Source organism: Serinus canaria, chromosome 22 (assembly GCF_022539315.1).
Source record: "Serinus canaria isolate serCan28SL12 chromosome 22, serCan2020, whole genome shotgun sequence".
NCBI classification, from domain to species: domain Eukaryota; kingdom Metazoa; phylum Chordata; class Aves; order Passeriformes; family Fringillidae; genus Serinus; species Serinus canaria.
In genome coordinates, this window is record NC_066335.1 from 1654188 (window position 1) to 1666146 (window position 11959).

At 58.7% G+C, this 11959-nt stretch overlaps 1 protein-coding gene across 5 annotated transcripts in view; it reads left to right on the forward strand.

The window, feature by feature from the left end:
- Nucleotides 1-11959, forward strand: part of ANK1 (ankyrin 1) — a 38965-nt gene that overhangs the window by 24775 nt on the left and 2231 nt on the right. For 2 of the 5 annotated variants that reach the window (XM_050982809.1, XM_050982810.1), the window contains 16 exons: nucleotides 29-253; nucleotides 608-762; nucleotides 1238-1449; nucleotides 1577-1781; nucleotides 1922-2018; nucleotides 2869-3097; nucleotides 3282-3407; nucleotides 3502-3621; nucleotides 3835-3919; nucleotides 4177-4251; nucleotides 4687-4818; nucleotides 5022-5168; nucleotides 6812-7364; nucleotides 8028-8286; nucleotides 9394-9477; nucleotides 9710-9877. In XM_050982809.1, the coding sequence (XP_050838766.1) occupies nucleotides 29-253; nucleotides 608-762; nucleotides 1238-1449; nucleotides 1577-1781; nucleotides 1922-2018; nucleotides 2869-3097; nucleotides 3282-3407; nucleotides 3502-3621; nucleotides 3835-3919; nucleotides 4177-4251; nucleotides 4687-4818; nucleotides 5022-5168; nucleotides 6812-7364; nucleotides 8028-8286; nucleotides 9394-9477; nucleotides 9710-9877 (2872 nt within the window). The other 3 variants (XM_050982811.1, XM_050982812.1, XM_018922669.3) reach the window with 3 other exon arrangements.

Below are 11959 nucleotides of genomic sequence, written 5' to 3' on the forward strand. Positions count from 1 at the left end.
GGTGCCCACGTACCTCTGTCCCCTGCAGGTTCCTGGTGAGCTTCATGGTGGATGCTCGTGGTGGCTCCATGCGGGGCAGCCGGCACCACGGCCTGCGCGTGGTCATCCCGCCCCGCGCCTGCGCCGCGCCCACCCGCATCACCTGCCGCCTGGTGAAACCCCAAAAGCTGCCTGCACCCCCACCCCTGGCTGAGGAGGAGGGTCTGGGCAGTCGGATCATTGCTCTGGGGCCTGCTGGTGCCCAGTTCCTCAGGTGAGCAGAGCTGGGAAAAGGGCAGGCTGGGCTGCCCACACCAGGACTGGGAACAGATCTGGGTTCATCTGGAGGGCTTTACCATACAGGGCAAGACTTCTGCCTCTATCTGCTTCTTGAGGTTGCTAGAGGAGAGATCCCACCTCTTGTGGGGTGCAGCATGTTTCTGGCATGGGTCATTCAAGTAACAGAACAGTGCCAGAAAAGCCCTGAGCAGCCCTGTCCCCCCAGGTGCAGAGCCCTCTTTGGCAGAGAAAGGGAGGTCAGCAGTCCTTCTTCCCCAGGGCCACCTTGCTGCCTGCATGTCCTTGTGGCAGCTTGTGGGTGCCAGTGGCCTTCCTGTGCTATCTGCAGCCCTGTCATTGTGGAGATTCCACACTTTGCCTCGTATGGACGTGGAGACCGTGAGCTGGTGGTGCTGCGCAGCGAGAACGGCTCCGTGTGGAAGGAGCACCGCAACCGCTACGAGGAGAGCTACATGGACCAGCTGCTCAATGGCATGGACGAGGGTGAGGGGGCCAGGAGGGCAGGGGCTGCACACCTGGCAGCTCCCTGCAGGCTGCAGGTGGCCTGGGAGATGGAGTGGGGCTGAGTGGTGTGGTCAGTGTAGCACGGTGGGGCATTGAGTGACATCCACAGGCTTGGTGTATGAGCAATGAGTGACATCCACGGGCTTGGTGTATGAGCACTGTTTGATGGTTGTGCTGCCCTTGCAGAGCTGGAGAGCCAGGAGGAGCTGGATAAGGAGAGGGTTATGCAGGCTGCAGGTGGCCTGGGAGGTGGAGTGGGGCTGAGTGGTGTGCTCAGTGTAGCGTGGTGGGGTGTTGAGTGACATCCACAGGCTCGGTGTATGAGCACGGAGTGACATCCATAGGCTCAGTGTATGAGCACCAAGAGACATCCACAGGCTCAGTGTATGAGCACCAAGGGACATCCACGGGCTCAGTGTATGAGCACTGTTTGATGGCTGTGCTGCCCTTGCAGAGCTGGAGAGCCAGGAGGAGCTGGACAAGAAGAGGGTCTGCCGCATCATCACCACCGACTTCCCTCTCTACTTTGTGGTCATGTCCCGGATTTGCCAGGACTGCGATATGATTGGCCCTGAAGGAGGCTGTTTGAAAAGCACACTGGTGCCCATGGTACAGGCCACCTTCCCAGACACTGCTGTCACCAAAAGAGTGAGGCTGGCCCTGCAGGTGAGCCTCAGAGAGCCTGCCCTGGGGCCCAGACATGCTTTTGCAATTGGGGGTGGACTGCAAGCCCAGGCTGTGCCCCAGCCTGAGGAAAAACCATCCCTGATGCCCATCCTTGTGCTACCCACAGGCACAGCCTGTGCCTGATGAGTTGGTGACCAAATTGCTGGGGAACCAAGCGACCTTCAGCCCCATTGTCACAGTGGAGCCACGGCGGAGGAAGTTCCACCGCCCCATTGGCCTCCGGATCCCACTGCCACCATCCTGGAAGGACAATCCCCGAGACAGTGGGGAGGGTGACACCACCAGCCTACGTCTGCTCTGCAGTGTGATCGGTGAGGCTGCGAGCGTGCTCTCCATGGGGATGGGCTGGGCTGCCTCAGGGGGATGCAGCTCCAGAGAAAACAAATGCCTAGGGGATGCAGACCCTGGGCTTATGGAATGACAGTATGCTCACCCTCGCTTTCTGCTGCAGGAGGGACAGCCCAAGCCCAGTGGGAAGACATAACAGGCACCACAAAGCTAATCTATGAAAATGAGTGTGCTAATTTCACCACCAATGTGTCTGCCAGGTGAGTCCTGGGCGAAAGTGTGCCCATCTGAGGATATCTGGTGCTCCTTGGGCCTTGCTACAGCCTTTGCCAGGAGAAGTCCCTTACCCCTGGTGCTGTGCTGCCCTATTCCTACATGCAGGGTGGTTTCCTCTAGCTTTGAGACCCCCATGCTGCCTGAGTAAAGTTCAGGAAGCAGTCACAACAGCTGTGTGTGCAGAAGGAAGGTGACCATTATTTGTACTTGGCTGGGTCCCCATCCAAGATGGGGCTACACCTGTGTCCAGAACTCTTGGGGCTTCCTTTGCAGTCCAGTTGACTGCTGAGTGTGGTATTTTTGGTGTCCCTTGGATGGAGGAGGAATGATGAATCTGACTCCATGTTCTTTGAAGGCTATTATATTATATTATATTATATTATATTATATTATATTATATTATATTATATTATATTATATTATATTATATTATATTATATTATATTATATTATATTATATTATATTATATTATATTACTAAAACTATACTAAAGAATAGAGAAAGGATACAGACAGAAGGCTACAAAGAGTGATAATGAAATCTCGTGACTCCTTCCAGAGTCCTGACACAGCTGGACCATGATTGGTCATTAAGTCAAAACAATTTACATGTCAGATAAACCATCTCCAAACCACATTCCAAAGCAGCAAAACACAAGAGCAGCAATCAGATAATTATTGTTTTCCTTTTTCTCTGAGGCTTCTCAGCTTCTCAGGAGAAAAATCCTGGGCAGAGAGGATTTTTCAGAAAACATCATGGTGACATTTGAGGGGGGTTGGGGGCAGCTACCTGGTGCCACTGCCCAGCAGCCCCCTGACCAAAATCTCCTGCAGGTTCTGGCTGGCCGACTGCCCACGCACAGCTGAGGCCGTGCACTTTGCCACCATGCTGTACAAGGAGCTGACAGCCGTGCCCTACATGGCCAAATTCGTGGTGTTTGCCAAGATGAACGACGCGCGGGAAGGCCGCCTGCGCTGCTACTGCATGACTGATGACAAGGTGGACAAGACTTTAGAGCAGCACGAGAACTTCACTGAGGTGGCCCGCAGCAGGGACATTGAGGTTTGTCCCCTCAGCAGCACGTGTGGAGGGCAGCAGGGAGAGGGTTAACAAAGAGAGGGGAGGCTGAAACCAGTGGAAGGGGCTGGTCCTGGCCTGGCTAGGAGAGTCAGGGGTACCTGCCCCGTCCAGCGGCAGGAGAAGCAGCTCTGCACAGGGCCTGAGCATATTTTCTGCTCCCGGCCAGGTGGTGGAAGGAATGCCTTTGCACGTGGAACTCTCAGGGAACCTGGTGCCTGTCAAGAAGGCTGCTCAGCCCCGCACCTTCCTCTTCCAGTCCTTCCGCGAGAACCGTCTTGTCATTCCCATCAAGGTAACGTCAGGCTACAAGGCTGGTAGGTAGGGCAAGAGCAAGCAGTTGGGCCCTTGGCTGGTGCCAAGGCACCTAACTGGGCTCTGGCACTCAGGTCCGGGACAGCAGCAGGGAAGCCAGTGGCTCCCTGTCCTTCTTGCGCAAGGCCATGAAGTACGAGGACCTCCAGCACGTGCTCTGCCACCTGAACATCAGCATCCCACCCTGCACCAAGGTCAGTGTAGGGCCTTTGGCACTCTGGTAGGGGGCAGCCAGGGCCCATCCCTTCCCCAAGTGCAGGGGACAGCCCTTGCTGTCAGCTTTCTTCACCTGCTCCACGTGGCCATGTCGTGCCACTCAGGAGGTGGAGGAGAAGCAGTCGTGTCAGGGCAGAGCTGCTGCCCTCTTTTCAAGCTGTTGACCCCTCGGTTTGTCACCACTTTCACAGGGAAGTGGCAGTGATGAGCGAAGGAGGACACTGACACCACTGTCTCTGCGGGAGCGATACAGCATCCTAAGTGAGACCAGTTTTGGTATGCAGCCTGCTGGGAGCATCCCAGCCCACTCACCACCTGCACTTGGGGTGCCCAAGCCGGTGCAAAGCTGGGATGATCCAGTCATAGTTGCACTCACAGCAACTTCCCTTTCCCTGGAGGTTCCCTTGGTGCTGCCTGCAGGGCAGTGCTGTGCCTAGGGGTCTGTGTGACCCCCAGGGCCAGCACCCCATTCCCCTCACCGCTCTGCTGCAGGGCCCTGTGCAGCTGAACTGTGACTCCCTCTTCTCCTCCAGGCTCTCTGAGCAGCACAGACAAGGCAGACCAGAAGATGGTTGACATAGCAGAACAGCTGGGCCTCAGCTGGGCAGGTGAGTGCACACCTGAGGGTTCTGAGGATGCACAACACTCCTGGGAAAGCTGGCACTTAGGGAGGCTGGAAGTGTGCTGGAAGTGGCTGCTTTGCAGTGCATTCAGGGGCACTGGAGTGAACCTTCCCGTGGCTGTGCACATATCCACATGCATGGCTTTGTTATTACTGTACATCTTGCTGCTCTTCATTGCAGCCACACATGCCACAGCAGAGCCCACACTTCTTAGCATGAGACCCTCCTGTGCTAGTCACAGCCAGCCTGAGCTGGGGGGCTTCAACCCCTGCCCCATGCCAGCTCCTGCATGTTCTGCTGTGTTCAGTTGTATGTAGCAGAGGGTCTCTGCACTGTCCTTCACTGGCTGAGCCCTCCACAGCATCCCCAGCCTCGTGGTGGGCGCCAGAAGGTGTGACACTGACATGGTGTTTTCCCCAGAGCTGGCACGTGAGCTGCAGTTTGGGGTGGATGACATCAACAGGATACGTGTGGAGAACCCCAACTCCCTTCTGGAGCAGAGCATAGCCTTACTCAACCTCTGGGCCAGCCGTGAGGGCAAGAATGTCAAGAGTGAGTAGCCGAGGTGCCCTTTTACGGGCACAGAGGTGGCAGGGCGAGCTATGCAGAGCAGCGTGTGCATCTTCAAGGACCACTGGCTGGCTTTGCCACAGTGGTCCATGCATATCTGCCTTCCCTGCCCACCTGGAGGGTGTGTGGGGCATGGCTGTGTCCCCCCAAGTGACTGGCTTGCTGACACCACCTTCCCCCTGCAGTTGAGAACCTGTACACGGCGCTGAGGAACATCGACCGCAGCGAGATCGTCAACATGCTGGAGGGCTCGGGCCGGCAGAGCCGCAGCCTGAAGGGAAGCTGGCGCTACACAGACAGAGACTACTCCCTCTCGCCGTCCCAGATGAATGGTGAGCCCCACCTTCTGGCAGGGAACGCAGGAGGGCCCTGGGGGCACGGTCTGTGCGGAGGTTGGGGCTGGTGTCTTGCCTGACCAGGTTGCACCCACTGAGAAGTGAGTGGGCACAAGGCATTGCTGGCGGATGTGGCCTCTTCACTGGGGCTTGTGCTGCAGAAAGCTTGGCTCTGCCATGCTGCTTTCTCAGAAACCCTCCAGGTGGGATTGACATGTGTTCCTTATGCCAGTGTGAGAGGTGAGAGGTGTCTCTGGCTGTGCGAGCTGGTCAGTGGCCAGGGAGCTCACTGAGTCCTGGCTGTCCAGCTGTGGTGGTGTGCCTGGGCTGGCTGCCAGGCAGAGTGGGCCTGGATGTGGGGACACAGCCAGAGTCAGCTGTGGCACATGCTGCTGGGGAGCCAGCACACCAGACAGGGGCAGGGCTTTGTGCTGCTGCAGCCCTGCACTGTGGCTCTGGCCCTGCAGCGCTGGCTCATCGCTCTCTCCCTCTCTGTCTCTCCCCTTGTTCTGTTTTCTCAAACATGCCACCTAGTGCTGCCAGGTGCGGGCACTCCTGTGGGTCACTTCTTTTCATCTTTCTCCTCTGAGCTCATCCTGGCCTCTCCTTCTCTCATCTTCCACTGCCTGTCTCCACTGTCTCCACCTCAGCTAAGCCCTCTGGGAGCCGCATCCTGCTCCAGCGACTGCATGTCACCAGGGACTGCCCCTCTGACAGCTGTCATGCTTGCAGGCAGCCATCCCAGGCCTTCTTCTCCTGCACAGTCCCACGCTCCTTCCCTCGCTGGCACTGCACTGCATGCCCCTGGCCAGGCACCCGGGTGCCCATGGGTGAGGTGCCCTTCCTGTGCCGAGGGTCCCAGCTGTACCCTGTGCCTTGGCTGTGGCTGGCATTCCCTGGCTGCCAGGGGAGCAGAACAGGTTCACTGCTGATCTCCAGGGGTGAAAAAATGGCTCAAAGCTGGAAAAGGCTGAGCAGAGCCATCTGCATGGGTGGGAGTGCCTGGCTTGGTTGTAGTCCATATGGATGTGCCTGAGCTGTGCACATGGCCCTGGGCATGAGACATGACAATGGCTTGTAGCCCTGGAGACACCCGTGGGGTTGTAAGGCCCTGGCTGCCTTCTGCAGGGCCTTGGGCTTGCATGGCATGTTCTGGGGCCATCCTTCCCTGCTCATGGTACTTCCAACCCTCTCCTCTGTGCTGTGGAGAGTGTTTGGCTTTGAGAGTTGGTGCCTGCCAGACTTGGCTACTTGAACTCCAGGCTAACAGCCAGCTGATGCTGGATGGGGGCTGTGGGCAGGGGCCAGGGGGTCTGACGGAGCAGGGTAGCAAAGAGGGCACTGTGTCCTGCAGTGTGGATGGAAAATCGTGTGAACACCAGACCAGTCCTCCTCACAGGGAGGAGGCAGCCCCAGGACCTGCCCAAAGCAGCCCCAGGATTTGAAGGGAGGCATGGCAGCATTTGCAGGGACCTTGTGAAAGCTGCTGTGAGCACAACCCTGCTCAGCCTGGGGCTGTGGCATGCCCATTGCTGTCCTTGGGGCTGCCATCCTCCCAGAAGCTGTTTCCCTTTTGCCCTACTGTGCTTGTGCGTGCGTGAGGTGGCTGCTGGACATGATGCCTCTGTCTGCCCATATAGGTTACGCTTCACTGCAGGACGAGCTGCTGTCCCCTGCCTCCCTGCATTACACACTGCCATCCCCGCTGCGTGCCGACCAGTACTGGAATGAGGTGGCCATCATGGATGCTATCCCCATGGCTGCCACTGAGCAGGATGCCCTGATGGAGATGTCCGACATGCAGGTGTGGTCCTCGGGGCTCACCCCCTCGCTGGTGACTGCTGAGGACTCCTCTCTGGAGTGCAGCAAGGCTGAGGACTCGGATGCCACAAGCGAAGGCCGGTTCCCAGGGCAACTTCTAGCAGATGCTCATGGCCCAGACCACATGGGCTCTATGGACCTGGTTGAGGATGACACAGTGGACTCAGATGCCATGAATGGCCTGATTGACCTTCTAGAGCAGGAGGAGGGGCAGAGGCCAGAGGGGAAGATGCCATCTGGTGATCATCAACCAGGGACTGGGGAGCAGGACCCGGAGAGTGAAGTCTCTTTTGTTTCAGTTCAGGAGAAGGTGCAAGCCAGGATCATGACATCACCTACCTTTAGCCATGATGTGGAGAAGAGTGCAGACAGGTACTGCAGCCTGGGGCACCAGGGTGACCGTGCTAGGGGAGCACAACTGCTTTACCAGCTACTGCCCTGTGCTGGGCCAGCTGCAACAATCTCCCTGCTTTGCTTGCTTCCCTGCTGGTCTCCAGCCCTGGAGCCCAGGCATCTGCAGTACACAGAACCATGGCTGGGCCTCACACCTCTCTGGCAATGCTCTGGAGGGCTCCTTGCAGAGCACCTGGGAGAGGCCCCCAGTCAGCCAGGCCCTGCATGTAGGTTGTACTTAGGAGAGCTAACCCTAACCTGGGCTGCCTCCTCCCACATTCCCAGTGGAACTGGACCCATGAAGTCCTTGGCAGCACCCAGAAATGCTCCACAGCATTAGACCACGTTAGAGCTAGAGCTAGACCACACCTAGACCACGAGAGCACAGCATGCTCTTGCCTCACGCTCTGGCCAAGCTGTGAGGCTGTGGGATGGGCAGGGAGCATGGCATGGAGGTGGCCTGTGCCTTTTGTGCATCTGTGTGTCTTGTGCTGCTTCTGCCGGGCGCCCAGCAGCACCTGTGGGGTGCAGGTGTGCCTGCCGGAGCTCGGCTGCTGCTCAGGGTGCAGCACTCCATGCAAAGCTGACTGCCTCTCTCTCTCTGTCTCTCTCTCCCTATCCCTGTCCCTCTCTGGTGCCCAGGCTGAGGGACTGGAATGCAGAAGGCTCCTTTATCTCCTGCCTACAGGACCTGACAGCGGGCTCCTGGCAGGAGGGAGTCACCCGAAGGCTGCTCTCAACGCACACCACAGCCTCTGGGGCACAGGGCCAGCAGCAAGAGCAGGTCCTGGTGTCAGCCACGGAGCTGATGAGGGTCAGCTCTGCAGAGGACAGCGACTGGCAGCCTCAGCACCCCACAGGCGGCTGGCAGGAGGAGGCCGACAGCCGCTTCTTTGGGCAGGTGAGAGTAGGAGCAGGGGAGTCAGCCCTGCAGGAAGTGGTGACCCTATGGACGCCTGTCAGGCAGACCAGGTGCTAGCTCCTCAACTCTCCTGCCATATTTCCTGCCCCTCGGGGTGCCTCTCGGCCCAGAATAGCCTGCTGTGCTTGATACCTGAGCTCTCGTTCTCCATTTATAACCCAGTCACCCCCCCAGACTCGTTCCTTATTGAGTATCTGCCCTGGCTGCCAGCCCAACAGCCTGCTGGAGCCAGAAATAGAGTTGGTCTAGGGGCCAGGCTGGGTGGTGGGCTTGATGCCACGGTCACACAGAGCCAGCAGGTACAAGGTGAGGGCAAGCACCTTTCCCCAGCCAGGGCACGCACGGCCACGCTTGGAGGTGGCTGCTCAGCTCTGCATCACCTGAGTCGGGTGTGATTCCAATGACACCCCAAACGCCCTGGCTTTTACCCAGGGCTTCATTTGCCCTGTGACGGAGGACTGCCCACTGCCGTAGTCAGGGGGACAGGCTGTTGGGCAAGCTGACAGAGAAGAGGGACAGATCTGTCCTGCTCGCTGCCTGGCCGGGGCAGTCCCGGCCACATGACTGCACAGGACGCTCCACCTGCGCGCTCCCTTCTCGCCGCCCACAGCCGGCGGGGCTGCGGCTCCGGCAGCTCCCGGGAGCCGGGCACGGCTCGGGGCGGCATGGCCGAGCGCTGATAGCGCAGCCCGGCAGGATGTGGGCTTTCCTGGCCCAGCTGCTGATCGCTCTGGTGCTCCTGGCCTTCTTGCTGGTCAGCTGCCAGAACGTCATGCACATCGTCAGGGGCTCTGTGCGCTTCCTGCTCAAACACGCCCATCGGGAGCTGGACAAGGAGCTCGGGGAGAGCCAGGGGCTGGCGGACGATGAGGAGGCTCTCTCCGCCAGAGTCGTCCGCCGGCGAGTCCTGCTGAAGGTAACGAGCGGGCGAGCGGAGAGAGCAGCCCGGGCAGACGCGCAGGAAAGCAGGGACGGGGCAGGGCGGGACGCGGAGGCTGCGGGGTGCATGTCAGGTGTGTTGTTCTACCAGGTAAACCACTCCCCTCACCGCCCTCACAAGCCCTGATCTCCCTCGTGTTCCTGCAGGGGAATGAAGCCCTTCATCTCCCTGGAGAGCAGGTGACTGAGGAGCAGTTCACAGACGATCAAGGCAATATCATCACCAAGAAGGTGAGTGAGCGATCAGCGGCAGGGTGTGGGGAAGGGCATGCCGCAGCCTTTCCCTTCGCCCCTCCACCCGTGCAGCCCGGGGCCCATGTAAGGCATTGGTGTCCCGTTGTCTTAGGTTACAGTCACGGTACTTCTCCAGCTCACACACCACTGGCAGCTCGGGACCGGACTGGGTGGGGAGGGAGCCGTGGTGGCCTGGGGCTGGCTGTGATGCCCATCTGGGTCTCCACAGATTATCCGGAAGGTGGTGCGTCAGCTGGGCCCTGGTGACATGGGTGACAGGCAGGAACAGGAGGAGCTGATTCTGGAGGGCTCCCTACAGGAGCCCCAGGACCTGGAGGCTGAGGATGATCACTTCATGAAATACTCCATCTTGCACCGGGATGGTCTGGGTGCCAAGGTACAGTGTGGCTCATAGCCCTGCCCTGCAGCCAGCCTGCCTGGGCCAGCACCCAGGACTCTCAGGACTTCTGCAGGACTCTCAGGCTCTGGGTCAATGTCACCCTCTGTCCTTTCTTCTGCCCTGCGCTCCTCTCCTGTTTCCCCTCTAAGGCAAATCTTGCCCACTGCACCAGTGTTCTTGCTCGGTGTTTTCTGCCTGCCAACTGACTCTACCTTTCCCTTTCCTGTCCTTTTCTCTCTGTCTGTCTGTTCACCTGGGTGATGTCCTGCTTCCTGCCCCTCCGGCTCCCTCAGGAGGAGGTGCGAGTGCGTGTCCCGAAACCAGAGGTCTCTGGGGGCAGGATGGGGGCTCAGATAGTGAAACGAGCCAGCCTGAAAAGGGGGAAGCAGTGACCCCTCAAATGGCCTCTTTTTTGAGGTAACCCTACCTTTGCTCTTCCTTCTGTCCTGGCTCTCCATGCTGCTGCCTGCACTGAGCTGCTGGTCATGCCCATTCTCCTGGGGACAGTGTGGTGGGGCAGTGCCCAGCTCTTGGCCTGCACAGAGGGTTTACTGTGCAGCAGCAAAAGACTGAGGGTGGGCAGCAGTGTGGCCCTGCTGATGCTCCTGGGTGCTGTGGGCACAGGGTGCCCTGGTCTGCAGAGATGCTGCAGCCAGCTGTGTGCACAGCAGCCCACTGCAGCCACAGTGCCAAGGGCTGCTCCTGCAGTGGCAGCACCTGGTGCTCAGGGGGATGGTCCCCAGTGACAGGGTCACAGAGCTGTTACTCCTGGGCTACAGACAGAGGGATGGTCTTTGTCCAAGTCACTCCAGGGACTAGATTGCATTTGCATGGGGTCTGAGCAGAACTGCCCCCTTCATGCATGAGCACTGACTGTGCAGCCTTGTGGCAGATGGGACCAGCCCTTGGAGCTGGTGCTTTGGAGTGCCCCTTCCCTGGGGTGCAGCTGAGCATGGCAGGGCTGTGGGTCAGATGCAGGGTGTCCTGGTTCTGTGGGGCCATGGCTGCTGCCCCTGCCCACAGCACTGCTGCCTCTTCCAGCCATGTAGAGGAAAGCATTGAGGTCTGCTGAAGCCAGGATGGGGGCAGGCCTTGGCAGGGTGCTGCTGGGGAATTTCTGGGCAGTAGGGATGCAGGAGTGGCAAGTGCAGGAACGTGACACTTGTAGGGGCTGACAACAGAGCACCCACCTTTGACCTGGGACGTTTCTTCCATTGATCCTCACTGAGCTCAGAATGACCCCTTAAGTCTTGTGCATTCCCTGATCTCCCTGTGGAGTGGGGCTAGGCCAGGCTGAAGGCAGGGTGCTTGGTACAGCACATTTGAGCCTAGCTGCACCATTTTTCTCTGCACACTCACTGCTGGGCTGACAGTGCAGCACTGGGGGAAGGTGTTGCATGCCCAGCACTGCCTCCTGGCAGGAGGCTGCCAAGTGGGGCAGTTGGTCCTCTGGCCTCTGTAGTACATGCATGACTGGCTCTGTCCTCCCTCTCCCCTCTCTCTCCACTCTGTTAGTGAGCTCTCTGTGGGTGTATGAAAGTCAAGAGGCTTATGCTTGTGGGCACATATTCATGCAGATTCTGTCCCCCCTCCTCTGCCTGCCCCACTCCCCAGACAGTCCCTGGCTCTGCCTGTCTCTGGGGCACTGCTTCTGTTACTTTGCTTTTGCAGTTTTCCACCGTGTGAAAGTGGCCCTGGGTGTGCACTGGGGAAGGTCTCCCTCACTGCTCGGAGAGTGGGGTGCAACTCAGTCATCCTAGCTGAAGGCTCAAGGCTGGCCTCCTCCATCCCAGATCTTTGAGCAGCCCTCCCAGCTCCCTCCCAGTGCCACATTGCAGTTGGGGCTTGCTGCTCTGAGCAGATGAGGCAGCACCATCAGTGCCATCCATGTCATTAGTGGTGCCCTGTCACTGTCTGACACCCCCCAAAAGTTGTCTTATGGTTGCCTGGCAGCATGGGTGCATGTGGGACAAGCACAGTGTACAGAAGGGGCTTCCCAGCCACGTAGCTGGCTGCCCCCACCATTAACCCTGGACGTGCCACCATGAATGCCTGGTAACCCCTGTATTTCTGTGTCTC